The sequence below is a fragment of the Myotis lucifugus genome, unplaced genomic scaffold (genome assembly GCF_000147115.1).
Source record: "Myotis lucifugus unplaced genomic scaffold, Myoluc2.0 scaffold_121, whole genome shotgun sequence".
Taxonomy (NCBI): domain Eukaryota; kingdom Metazoa; phylum Chordata; class Mammalia; order Chiroptera; family Vespertilionidae; genus Myotis; species Myotis lucifugus.
Genome location: NW_005871169.1, coordinates 1,323,255 through 1,337,778, shown reverse-complemented (window position 1 = coordinate 1,337,778; position 14,524 = coordinate 1,323,255). Strand labels below are relative to the sequence as shown.

Genomic DNA, 14,524 nt, shown 5'->3' with positions numbered 1-14,524 from the left:
GCTTTTAGACTAAACAACTATATTTCATTCATCTTTATAACACCTTTGGGTCTTACACATAGCATCAACACAAAAAAATGTTTTGTGAAATGGAACCCTGTAAGTTAATCAGAGTGTTTTTATAATAACCATTTCATGGAGAGATGAGAATGAAAGTCTATGGAGAAGAGTTTACATAACAGGTTTGAACTACTAGCCCTGTTTGGAAGTCCTGGTTATAAAGCTGGGCCCCTGACTGGCATCTGTGAACTTAGATTTCATGAGGGTTCCCGCTATTAACTGACAAGTGTAGCTCACTGTGCCTAAATTGTTTGTACAAACAACATGTTTATGGCACAGTGACTTTCCTTCTGAGAGGCTAAACTTTAGCCAGGCAGAGTGCCTACTTGACCAGCCAGAAAAGAAAAAAAAAAATCTGCATGTTGAGGCTCTAATGACCTTCGCTGGTTGGCAACATCTCATATGCTGTCACACCCATACTGCGGAAATTAAGCGCGACCTGTGTGACTCTACTGGAAAAGGACTCTGGAAGTTTGCAAATGGTTTTTCCTAGACTCGCAGCATGCACCTTTTCCCTTGCTGATTTTGCTTCAGATTCCTTCACTGTAATAAATCATAGTCCTCAGTACCATTATACGCTGAATCCTCTGAGTCCTCCTAGAGAATCATGGAACCAGGGTGTGGTCTTGAGGATCTCTCAACATAAGAACTAATAGTCTAAAAACATAAAATGTTATGTGTAAGTATCAAGGTGAAAATCAGTTCTGCTGAAGGGGATGATTTTAGCCAGGAAACATAAAAGCTGATGTAAGGCCAAAAAACTTAATGTTTAATGAAAAGTTTGTAAATAGAGGAGTATAACAACTACATGAAAGACGATTTTAATCTTTCTTTACAGTAATACATATTGGGAGAAAATTAATATGAAGGTACTTTGATTAAGAGAAAACTATGAAGCCCAGCTGGACGGCTCAGTTGGTTGGAGCCACATCCCATACACCAAAAAGGTTAAAGGTTTTTTAAAAAATATATTCTTACTGATATTTAGAGAGAGAGGAAGGGAGAGGGGGGTTAGGGAAATAGAAACATCAATGAGAGAGAACCTCCAAGCGTCCTGCGGACTGCAGCTTCCACCCCGGAGGGAAGAGCGACATGGCAGCGGCCAAGCCCGAGAACCTGTCTCTGGTGGTTCATGGACCGGGGACCTGTGCCTGGAGAACTACCCTATTCCTGAACCAGGTCTAAATGAGGTGCCGCGGAAGATGCATTCCATTGGAATCTGTGGCTCAGATGTCCACTATTGGCAGCATGGTCGAATTGGGGATTTTATTGTGAAAAAGCCAATGGTTCTGGGTCATGAAGCTTCAGGAACAGTCGTAAAAGTGGGGTCATTGGTAAAGCACCTACAACTAGGCGATCGCGTTGCCATCGAGCCTGGTGCTCCCCGAGAAACCGATGAATTCTGCAAGATTGGCCAATGGTCACCAACCATCTTCTTCTGTGCCACGCCCCCCAATGATGGGAACCTCTGCCGGTTCTATAAGCACAATGCCAACTTCTGCTACAAGCTTCCTGACAATGTCACCTTTGAGGAAGGGGCCCTGATTGAGCCACTGTCTATGGGGATCCATACCTGCCGGCAAGCTGGAATCACCCTGGGGAACAAGGTCTTTGTGTGTGGAGCTGGGCCAATTGGATTGGTCAATTTGCTGGTGGCCAAGGCAATGGGTGCAGCTCAAGTGGTGGTGACTGATCTGTCTGCCTCTCGGTTGTCTAAAGCCAAGGAAGTTAGGGCTGACTTTGTCCTCCAGATCACCAAGGAGAGCCCGCAAGAAATTGCCAGTAAAGTGGAAGGTCTCCTGGGGTGCAAGCCAGAAGTCACCATCGAGTGCACTGGGGCGGAGGCCGCCATCCAGGTGGGCACCTACGCCACTTGTCCTGGTGGGACCATGATGCTTGTGGGACTGGGTTCCAAGATGGTCAATGTGCCCCTAGTGCATGCAGCCATCCGAGAAGTGGATATCAAGGGCGTGTTTTGATTCTGCAACACATGGCCGATGGCAATTTCAATGCTTGCATCCAAGTCTGTGAATGTGAAGTCTTTAGTGACCCATAGGTTTCCTCTGGAGAAAGCGCTGGAGGCCTTTGAAACATCCAAAAAGGGTTTGGGCAGGGGTCCTCAAACTATGGCCCGCAGGCCACATGCAAATACAAATACTGTATTTGTTCCCGTTTTGTTTTTTTACTTCAAAATAAGATATGTGCAGTGTGCATAGGAATTTGTTCATAGTTTTTTTTTAAACTATAGTCCGGCCCTCCAACGGTCTGAGGGACAGTGAACTGGCCCCCTGTTTAAAAAGTTTGGGGACCCCTGGGTTTGGGGTTGAAAGTCATGATCAAGTGCGACCCCAATGACCAGAATCCCTGATGTTAATTGGGCTCTGCCCTCATTCCCACCTTCTCAGCATCTCAGGGCTAAATGGCTAGGCAAGGGTGGGCTTTAAGGCAGAAGTTTCTTTTAAGTAGTAAGGGTGATTAAAATAATTCATTGTAAGCAGAGAGTCTTACACAGAGCAATTGGTATGCCTTAAACACACAAACAGGGATAGTTTGGAGAAACTTGTAGTCAGAATGACCTGTTTCTGCTGAGTCAAGTGAGGGAAGAAATCTGTCCTTTGAATTCCTGCTTCCATCGTGACTGGTCAGGTGGGGGCTGGGGGGGCTGAGTTATGAAGAGACAACTTTATCGAGACGTAACTGGTCCAGAAGCTGATTTTCAGGAAAATCTGCACCTCAGGACCTGGGATGAGGGGCTGTCAGCAGTTTTAGTTGAGAGCACAGTGTTTTTAGACATAGGTGCTATTTGGTTTGATGACAAAAGGAGAATAAGGAACTGACCTTCTGGGTCTAGGGTAATTATAAAACCAAAATTCCACATGAGGTCAAACCAACTTGTATTCCTCAAATGTAGAAATAGTCAGGGAACATCTAAACACTGAAGTCTGCCTCATTTTCAACCCCTGAGAATTATGTTTGCAAGGTGAACAGCCACCTTCCTAACCCCACCTCCAGCCACTGCAGGCTTCTTTGTCACAGGCAACCAGGAGATGCCTGCCTAAGGAGAGTCACAGGGTGCCCTCACAGGAGACCTTAAATCATGCCTTTGATTAGCCAGGAGGGTTTGGTTGATGCACCACAGGAATAGCATCCCCTTCTAGGCTCAAACTCCCACAGGATTATTATACAATTCCATGTAATTCTGGTAACCATAAACAGAAAACTGTCCCCTTGTCAGCCAGTTAAGACTCTTCATGTCTTTCTATCTGAATAGTCTCTCTAAAATTGTGACCTTATTTTAAGTTTACTGTGTAAGAGTCAAGGATATAGTAGCTGTGACTTAACTTGGGCTGCAGCCATTAATCCCTCACTCCAGCTGGGGGTGGAGGGTGGCTTCGAAGAGGTTCTGATTTTCTTGTGACCGGGTAAAACTGTGACCTGGAATTCCTCAAACTGCTTTGGGTAATAAATTCTGCTTGTAGTGCCAAAAAAAAAAAAAAAAGAAACATCAATGAGAAACATCATGGATTGGCTGCCTTCTGCACTCACCCCCTACTGGGGATTGAGCCAGCAACCTGAGCTTGTGACCTGATCGGGAATCAAATCTGTAACCTCTTGGGACACTCAAACACTGAGCCACACCGGGTAGGACAGGTTGCAGGTTTGATTCCAGGTGAGGGCATATAACTGGGTTGTGGGTTCGATCCTGGGTTGGAGCACATACAGAGCAACTGATCCATGTTTCTCTCTCACATCGATGTTTGTTTCTTTCTCTCTCTCTCCCCACCCCACTTCGAGTGAGAATTAAAAAAAGAGACAGAAAACTATTAAAACAGCTAAAAGTGAGGTGACTAGGAGATTATGGGAATATTCCACTAAAGAGATATAAAAAGTAGGGACTGTTGCCCAGCCGGCATAACTCAGTGGTTGAGCATCGACCTATGAACCAGGAGAGGTCACAGCTCGATTCCCGGTCAGGGCACAAGCCTGGGTTGTGGGCTCAATCCCCGATGTGGGGAATGCAGGAGGCAGCCAATCAATGGTTCTCTCTCATTACTGATGTTTCTCTCTCTCTCTCTCTTCCTCTCTGAAATCAATAAAAATATATTTTTTTTAAAAAGTAGGGACTGTTAAATATTTGGTACTTTTTAAACTATACATGTTACCAACCCTACACCAAATGGGAGATAACCTAACTTTGAGATATGATATTGAGAAAATATTTCTTTCACCAGCACTGTCATCTGTATTTAATCAGTAATTTAATATCGTGCAATTACTTGAATATTCTATTGCATTTACTCTATTACTTCATATATACAAACAGCAAATGAAAGCTTAAAGTGTCGATACTATTAGCAAGACAATATGAAAGACAGAAATCAAGAAGGCTGAACAAGGAGTAACTAGAAAGATGGCGGCATAGGTAAACACCTGAACTTGCTGCCGTGCACAACACATTAAAACTACAACTAAAAGACAAAACGAGTATCATCCAGAACCACGGGAAGGCTGGCTGAGTGGAAATTCTACAACTAGAACAAAAGAGAAAAGCGCACTGCACTAAGACCAGTAAGAGGTGCAGAGGTGTGGAAGTGTGGAGGTACGGAGGCACGTGAAAGGGGCTGGCAGCTGGATACACTGGTGTCTTCTTCAATCAGGAGGGAGATACAAGCTCCCGAATGCTCTGAACTCCAGTTCCGGGCGAGAATTTGGGGACCCATACTCATATGGAGAGAAACTGGACTGTCTGGTATCAGGCCAGAAAGTGAGGGCAGCTTTCTCGCAAAGGTGCTTGCAGCAGTCATTGTTCCTGCATGGGGCCACGGGACACAGAGACCTGGGACCTCTCTGAGACAGAGCAGACTGGCAGCCATTGCGGTTTGCTCCACCCTGGTGATTCCCTGAGACCCCGCCCCACCCAATTTACAACCACACCCAAGCTGTGCGCAGAGGCTTTTGCATACGAATGGCCTGGCCTTTCTCCACCTAAAAACCTGTCAAACTGCAGCTGGGTCAGAGAACCCCAGAGCTTCCAAAAGAAGGCCTAAGGCTCATCACAGCCTGCATTGCTTCACAGCTGCACCTCATCTGGGAACCTCCAAACCCCAAACAAAGAGGAGGACAGGGAAGCAGCCAAAATTCGAAGACAAAGAAACAGGTCACAAATGAAAGAAATGAAGAAAAGCAAACTACTAGATATAGAATTCAAAACCACAGTTATAAGGTTACTCAAGAATCTTCTAGAAACCTCCGAGAAATATAGTGAGACCCTCAAGAATATGAAAAAGGACCAATTAGAAATTAAGCATACACTGACTGAAATAAAGAATAATATACAGAGATCCAACAGCAGACTAGAGGATCCCAAGAATCAAGTCATAGATTTGAAATCCGAAGAAGCAAAAAACACCCAATCGGAAAAGAAAAAAGAATCCAAAAATACAAAGATAGTGTAAGGAGGCTCTGGGACAGCTTCAAGCGTACCAACATCCAAATCATAGGGGTGCCAGAAGAAGAGAGAGAGCAAGATATTGAAAACCCATTTGAGCCGAAACCGGTTTGGCTCAGTGGATAGAGCGTCGGCCTGCGGACTGAAAGGTCCCAGGTTCGATTCCGGTCAAGGGCATGTACCTGGGTTGCGGGCACATCCCCAGTAGGAGATGTGCAGGAGGCAGCTGATCGATGTTTCTCTCTCATCTATGTTTCTAACTCTCTATCTCTCTCCCTTCCTCTCTGTAAAAAATCAATAAAATATATTTTAAAAAAAAAAAAAAAAAAGAAAAAAAAAGAAAACCCATTTGAAGAAATCATGACAGAAAACTTCCCCTTCCTGGTGAAAGAAATAGACTTACAAGTCTAGGAAGCACAGAGAACCCCAAACAAGAGGAATCCAAAGAGGACCACACCAAGACACATCATCATTAAAATGCCAAGGGCAAAAGACAAAGACAGAATATTTAAAGCAGCAAGAGAAAAAAAGTTATTTACCTACAAGGGAGTACCCACACGACTGTCAGCTGATTTCTCAACAAAAACCATGCAGGCCAGAAGGGAGTGGCAAGAAATAAAGTGATGAATATCAAGAACCTACAACCAAGATTGCTCTACCCAGCAAAGCTATCATTTAGAACTGAAGGTCAGATAAAGAGCTTCACACATAAGAAAAAGCTAAAGGAGTTCATCACAGCCAAACCAGTATTATATGAAATGCTGAAGGGTATTCTTTAAGAAGAGGAAGAAGAGAAAGGTAAAGACAAAAATTATGAACAACAAAGTGACAACAAATACATGTTTATCAACAAGTGAATCTAAAAATCAAGTGAATAAAAAATCTGATGAACAGAATAAACTGGTGAATATAATAGAATCAGGGGCATAGAAAGGGAGTGGACTGACAATTCTCAGGAGGAAGGGAGTGTGGGGGGTGCAGGAAGAGACTGGACAAAAATTGTACACCTATGGATGAGGACAGTGGGAGGTTAAGTGTAGGGGGTGGGGTGAAAACTGGGTAGAGGGGAGCTATGGGGGGAAAAAAGAGGAACAACTGTAAAAATCTGAATAAAGATTTATTAAAATAAATAAATAAATAAATAAATAAAATAAAAAGAAGGCTGAACAAGAAGGGCAAACCCAGCCTTATTTGGATCTCAAGGGGTTTATTCTATTGAAATGTGTATTCAAATGTGAAGAAAGTAAATTTCCTGACCTGCTGCAAATACAGGGTGTCCCAAAAAATATATATATAGTTTAACAGCTGATAGCTCAATTTTGAAAATGAAATGTATTGTAACAAACACTGCCTTTATAATTACTCAAAGTATGTGTATACAATTTGGGACACCCTATATTTTGTTGCAATTTTTATCAAAAATGGAAGGGCACTAACAGAGAAAATGTAGAAATCCTTAACAATTACAAAATGAATATTGGACTAAAAACAACTGTACTGATCTAAAAGCATTCTTTAGAAAATGCTGGTGGGGACATTATGTTAAAAACATTTTTGTAATAAGAGAAGCCTAGTATTCAATTTTTTCTAAGATTTTCAATAAAGTTGATATTGATAACATGACATTTAGCCTTATAACCATATGTTCAATCTCATTAAATTACTAATAATAAAACCTTTCCAACTCTTAAATACACTTGATCAGTATATTTAATATCATATTAATAAACTGAGGGAACCTAAATTTATGATGCAAAATTACTTTTAAATTTATTTACTACCTATAAATAAAGTTTAACCTATATTTTGGTATTTTAAAAATTGTGTAATATTGAACTTCTAGTAAGAGTAAGAATGTATTTTTTATTGAAGCGCATAGAAATGGAGGGGGAGGAGACACAAAAATCTGAGAACAAAATTCCATTTGCAATAAAATTAAGAAATTTCAATGATGAAGAATAATTTCCTGACACAGTGAAATCTGAATCAAATCTAGTTCCTCAACAGGGTATGAATGTTTCTGACAAGAAAAGGCTCCTGGGGCCTCATCACATATTTATTACTTAGAACCGGGACTAGCGGTTCACGTAGAAAAAAGGAGACTGAGAATGCCTTTTCAGGCATTGTTCACAGCAGATAAAGCTGAGAGGAACTGGACTGTCAGAATGGGCACAAGCAGACAATGTTTTCTCTAACAAACGTGGATAAACTGCCTAGAAGTAGGTGAAGGAGGAGAAGGAAAATAGCAATCAACTTAATTGCTCCTCACCCAAGTTAACTAATAAGCACAAACAAAATTTAAACCCAAAACAAAAAACTATAAACAGAAAGCCTTCCCAGAGAGCCTCAGACGTTATCAGCTCTGCTTACCAGGGTTAGAGATGTGTCACTAGTGAGGACTTTGTGAAAGTATTTCTAAAAAAACACATCTGATTAGTTGTCTAGGCACAAATTTCATCCCATTCTGTATCATCCTCTGGCAAATTGCAAACTAGGTGTGTCTATGTGAATGTAACTGTTCCATTCAATTAGAGAAGCAAAAAGTATTCATTCAACATGGGGCCCATGCACAGCTAGTACAAGAAAAACAAAGCCATAATAAAAAAGTAAAAGGCAGATTTTTTTAAAGTACAAAAAAAGGGAAATTTTTCAAATACTTCTCTATATTTTCCAAGATGCTGAAAGAAAAAACCTCAAAAAAGGGATATAAGAACAAGATAAAAAAAAGAAAAAGAGCCCGGCTGAAGTGGCTCAGTGGTTGAGCATCCACCCATGAACCAGGAGGCCACGGTTCAATTGCAGGTCAGGGCACCTACCCAGGTTGCGGGCTTGATCCTCAGTGTGGGGCATGCAGGAGGCAGCCGATTGATGATTCTCTCTCATCACTGATGTTTCTACCTCTCTCTCCCTCTGAAATAAAAAGTTATATTATAAAAATAAAGAAAGAAAAGTAAACTTGCAAAGCTCAGTAAATAAACGATACTACATCCTCTAAAATAAGAGTTAACACAACAGGCTTGAGACTATTCTTAGAAAGGCCTCCTTACAAGGTTGGCCCTTGGTTGGCACCTGGAAACTTTATTGGGATAAAGTTCCTGACACTGACACAAAACTTTCCCTAATAGTAAGAGTGGTATATTGTTCCCAACCTGTTCATACAAGCAAGGAAGTTTATTGTGAACAACCTGCTTTCTTTTTGCGAGCCTGGAATTTTGGTACATGCTAGGCAGAGGGTGCCTACATGACCAACAACCAATAAGAACTTTGGGCACTGAATCTCTAATGCGCTTCCCTACTAGACAACCATGTTACACGTGTCACAGAGGCTGGAGAAATTAAGCACATCCTAACTCCATGGGGAGAGGACTCAGAAGGTTGTGGCTGGCTTCCTCTAAGACTTCGCCCATGCACCTTTTTCCTTTTGCTGGTTTTGCTTTTGGATCCTTTTGTGCAATAAATCTTCCCCATGAGCATGACTACATGCTGAGTCCTGTGACTTCTGACCAATCATCAAACCTGAAGGTTGTCTTGGGGTGCCCCAACACAAAGAGTGTCTGCACGGGAAATTCAACGTACAGAGTGCCAGTATAGAGAATAGAGCCCGGCCAGTGTGACTCAGTGGTTTAGCGTCGACATATGAACCAGAAGGTCATGGTTCGATTCCTGTCAGGGCACATGCCTGGCTTTCGGGCTCGATCCTCAAGATTTTCACTTTTTAGATGAAAATCTCCTTATAATTTTTCACATTAAAATATTACAAACCTTTGGTATGTAATGTTTTCCAAAATAGAGTACGGAAGTCAGCATTTACAAATTTGTGAATTCCTACCTATAGAAAGTTACTATTAATGGAGAAACTCAGTATTGCCACCAAACAGTAAATAAAAAACCTGTGATAACTTTTACTTAGAATAACAGAATTTGAAAATGAAATAATTACAAACCTAGGTCCAATAACAGGAATAAGTAAGACATCCTGAAGGTCTGGATGTTGAAGAATAGGAACAGTTAATCCATTAAACTGCTGTTAAAAGTAAACACACAGAAATTATAAGGCAATCAACATATTTGATAAATTTCAATTTATGGAGCACTTCAGTATCATTACCTAACAGAGGATGAAGCGTGGTTAGGGATACTTTCATGTTATAAAAACATGGGATACAATAAAAATTAGACTTCAAAACAACTATGTGTTCTCTGTAATTTGACTTTGAAGTATCCTGACTTCTTTTTTCCAATTACAGTTGATAGTCAATATTACATTTGTTTCATGTGTATGCCATTATGTTAGATAATTTTATACTTTACAAAGTGACCCCCCCATAAGTATAGTACCCACCTGGCACCATAACTAGTTATTATAATATTACTGACTATATTCCCTATGCTGTCCTGACTTCCTTATAACACTCAATTTTGCTTACTGTTTGGCTTCAAAAATACAAAATATGTTTACCTTAAGTGATGTACTTTTAAAAAGAAGGCACTATCACTATACCATGTCAAATTTGATGAGGGAAATGAATGTTTTTTGGCAAAGTTCAGGACTTTCAGTATCCTCTATCATACTTGGCCGTCAGACTGGAAATAGGTTCAGGGCCAGTGGTACAGGTGCTGACGCCAATTCAAACAGTCTCATCATAGTCAATTGTGTGCATCCCTTACCAACTCCATGGTCATGCTGGTAGCTTGAAACTGACCATACCCCTAGCCAGTTTTGCTCAGTGGATAGAGCATCGGTCTGCAGACTGAAGGGTCCCCGGTTCAATTCTGGTCAGGGGTACATGCCCAGGTTGTGGCCTTCATTCCCAGTAGGGGGAGTGCAGGAGGTAGCCAATCAATGATTCTCTCTCATCATAGATGTTTCTATCTCTCTCTCTTCTTTTCTCTCTGAAATCAATAAAAATATTTTTTTAAAAAGAAAAGAAATTGACCACGGTGGGAATATTTACACAACTTAAATCAGCAAAACACCACAAAGGGTTATTTTTCCTAGAAATGGGCTGTTAAATATGTACCAACACATCACTATTGCAGTCAGAAGATGACTGGGCACTTCATACAGCAGAAAAAAAAAAGAGCAGAATAGTGGATTGAATAGCAAGGACTACATACTCCATCAAAGGGCAACATGCAAATATTTGAGAACAAGTCTCTGCCATGTAGACTAGAAATTATCAACTCATTAATTTTCACACACTACGTGAAAGAACAGTAACAATATGTATTTGCATCGCACCATAGTAACCATACACTATCTAGGAAAGAACTTCTAAAATCAACTTATTAGTAAGTTGATAAGAGAAATAAATTGTTCATATATTAGAAATCTAACTACATTTTTCTACCAAGTCAACAGCTCTCCTGACTTCTGCTTCTTCCAGGCAAAGGATATTTCAGACTAACTGTATCTAACAGATAGGTACTAAGAAATTTGAAGGGTAACCTCCTTCTCATTCTATCAGTTGCCTCTCCCTTTCCTTCTCTTTCTCATTGTTTGATGGTCTTACAATATCCAGATGATGGTAAGCTGATATTTCCAAGAAGAAAGATACTGAACTTTGTCATTTGTTTTTGTTTTGTTTTAGAAGTACTATCTGCTTTACACTACAGAAATATTTTACACAAAGATCAATCCTTTTCAAGCTGAGATTATTCTTCTCTTTTCTGTCAGATTTTAAAATTATACAAAAATAAAACTTCCATAAAACCACACACTTGTGCCTAACTTTCATGAAACAACACAAACTTATTTTTAAACCAATCATGTCACCTGCTTCTTTTTCTGTTTGTTTCTTCACTATGCTCTTTTTTTTAAATGTGTTTTTTATTGATTTGAGAGAGAGAGGGAAAAAGAGGGATAGATAGAAACAATGATGAGAGAGAAATATATCAGCTGCCTCCTACACGCCCTCACTGGGGATTGAGCCCACAACCTGGACATGTGCCCTGACTGGGAATCGAACTGGTGACCTCTTGGTTCATGGGTCGGTGCTCAACCACTGAGCAACACTGGCCGGGCCCCATGCCCTTTTAAAAACATCATTATTGAGGTTTAATTTATATACCATAAAATGCACCCATTTTAAATGTACAATTCAATGATTTTTAGTAGACTTAAAGAATTGTGCAACCATCACAATTCAGTTTTAGATAATTTCCTCACCACACAAAGATTCCTTATGCCCATTTGTAGTGAATCCATGGTCCTAGCTCCAATCCCAGGCAAACACTTACCCTACTTTCTTTCTCTATAAATTTGTCTTTTCTAGACATTTCACATAAATGAAATCAAACAATATATATAATATTTGTGCTGGCTTCTTTCACTTATTGTGGTGCTTATGAGGTTCACTAATGTTGAAGCATGTATCAGTTCATTACCTTCATTGCTGAATAGTACTCCACTGTATGAATATACCATATTTTGTTTCTCTATTTATCAGTTAATAGGCACTTCGACAGTTTTTATCTTTTAGATCTTATGAATAATGCTGCTATGAATATTCATGTTTAAGCATTTGTATGAACACATATTTTCATTCCACTCTTGGGTTGTATAGTAAGTTTATGCGTAACTTTTTAGGAGACCACCAAATTGTTTTCCAAAGAGGCCAAGCCATTTGACATCCCCCCTTGCAAAGTATGAAAGTTCCAGTTTCTCCACATCCTTACCAGCTAAATAAAATCATAAATCATTAAATTTCAGTATGTGGCCCAGAGAAACGCAGGGACAAAAAAGCACCTATTCTTATCCCATTCGAGACTTCTCTTTAGGTCACATGGGAGCTTTGGAACATGAAAGGAGAAAGAAAATTTATAGTCTAAAACCTCCTCCAAGTCCCCTGCTAGCAATTGGTACTGCTCCACCCCCAGTTTCCTACCTAATGCTTAGGAACCAACCTTCTCTGTCTTAACCTTTAAGGAAAGAACTCAAAGCCCACCCAGAGTGATTCTGTCTGCCTTATCCTCGATACTAGCCCAGGATATCTTGTATATGCATCAGACTGGGAGACTAGAATATCTAAGCTCCAGGAATAATTTGCTAGAAAAGAATGTGGATCTGCCTCAGTTATGGAAACCTCTGAGGGGTCTCAGAATAGTTTCCTTTCTACTGGCTGAAAGCATACATGCATGCTTACATAAAAGTAATAATTTAGTTGCTTAGAGGAACTGCTTACATTATGTCTAATGTTATTACTCTCGATGAAATTATCACTGTTAACAATTAAAACTCATATTAATTTTTCTCCAAATCTTACACTCAGATATCACAGCTGGTTCTTCTTATAACATAGTCATCTACTCAAAACTTGACATCTATAGAACTGGACCTGGCCAGTGTGGCTCAGAGGTTCTTGTATTACCACTCACTTTGTAACCTTGGTGAATTTAACATTCATGATCCTCAATTTCCTTATTTGTAAAACAATATTGTATCATTCACAGCATTTTAGTGGGGAGCAACATGACAGATTATAGAAATGTAATCATGCACATGACATAAAATTTTGCACAAACCTTGTGAAGTTCATCAAATAACAGATTTTTCACATGTTGCACTGAGGCTAGATGTGTATTTACTCTGACAGTTGTGAATGATGGAGGGTGTGACAGGTGATTTAACAGAGTTTCAAACTTCCTTTCTGCTTCTTGTCTACCGAAAGCCAATACAACCTGAAAAGAACAAGTTATTGTTTCCGTTTCATTATACAAATTAAAAATATTAAGCGGAATATGCATATACATTTGTTCCAACTTATAAACATATTTTAGCAATTATTCAATTCCATTTCATTTTGCTGTATTGTTTATGGGTTAATAACACTCAAGGAATGCCAATACTACTTCACAGGGTTCTCAGGTTTAATGGTGATTTTAAAAAAACACCTAAAGGCCTGACATAAAGGCTTAGAAAAATATTGCCTCAACCTCAAAGCATTATTAACGTTTTGAACATGTTCATATCTGCTATGTTCACGAATACAAATCAGGATTTCTACTTACTTATAATGCATTAACTGTTACATCACTTCTGTAAAGTTATTCACTTGTTAACCTCATATCCTAGAACAGTGATGGTGAACCTATGACACGTGTGTCAGAGGTGACATGCGAACTCATTTTTTTGGTTGATTTTTCTTTGTTAAATGGCATTTAAATATATAAAATAAATATCAAAAATATAAATCTTTTTATACTATGGTTGCAAATATCAAAAAAATTTCTGTATGTGACATGGCACCAGAGTTAAGTTAGGGTTTTCCAAAATGCTGACACGCTGAGCTCAAAAGGTTCGCCATCACTGCCCTTGAACAAACTGGCTATTAGTCTTTTAAATCACCAGAATTTGAGTAACACTGATACTGTCATCCAAAGATCCCACATGACATCAGCCTTTAAAATGGCATTAGTAAATGTAAAAAAACAGATATCGTAAAAAAAATTAAAAAGTTGGGTAGCAAAATACAAGTCAAAAAATGAAGCTATAGATTCAAACAACCAAGTTCCCTCATAACTAACAGAAGCTTTTCAAGACACATATTTCCCCATTTTTGTCATCTTTCACTATACCCTGCCTCACGGATTCTTTATAAACCACTTGCCAGCCTACAAATTTGCCAGCCTAAAAGTATTAGTACTTTCTCAAGGTTTAGTTTTTTGTATTTTTTTAAATGAAATATTCCTTTACCTTTGATTATTTTTTTACAAAGAAACATTGTTTTTCTTGTAAAATCATAGTGGGTTTGAGGCAGAGGTGGTGTCAAAAAAAAAAAGTATTTGCATCTTTTTTTTTTAAAATATATTTTATTGATTTTTTACAGAGAGGACGGGAGAGGGATAGAGAGTTAGAAACACCAATGAGAGAGAAACATCAGTCAGCTGCCTCCTGCACACCCCCTACTGGGGATGTGCCTGCAACCAAGGTACATGCCCTTGACCGGAATCGAACTTGGGACCCTTGAGTCCGCAGGCCAATGCTCTATCCACTGAGCCAAACCGGTTAGGGCT

At 39.7% G+C, this 14,524-nt stretch overlaps 1 protein-coding gene and 1 pseudogene across 6 annotated transcripts in view; one reads left to right on the top strand and one right to left on the bottom strand.

Annotated features, from left to right (window-relative positions):
- NSUN6 (NOP2/Sun RNA methyltransferase family member 6) overlaps positions 1-14,524 on the bottom strand; it is a 61,864-nt gene that overhangs the window by 43,369 nt on the left and 3,971 nt on the right. For 2 of the 6 annotated variants that reach the window (XM_006093712.3, XM_023758073.1), the window contains exons 2-3: positions 13,034-13,189; positions 9,454-9,533 (exon numbers count right to left, since the gene is read on the bottom strand). In XM_006093712.3, coding sequence (XP_006093774.1) covers positions 9,454-9,533; positions 13,034-13,189 — 236 coding nt within the window. Of the gene's footprint in view, positions 1-629; positions 710-9,453; positions 9,534-10,177; positions 10,243-13,033; positions 13,190-14,524 lie in introns of those variants that run through there. The other 4 variants (XM_023758076.1, XM_023758077.1, XM_023758075.1 and 1 more) reach the window with 3 other exon arrangements.
- On the top strand, positions 1,153-2,550 carry LOC102435342 (annotated as a pseudogene).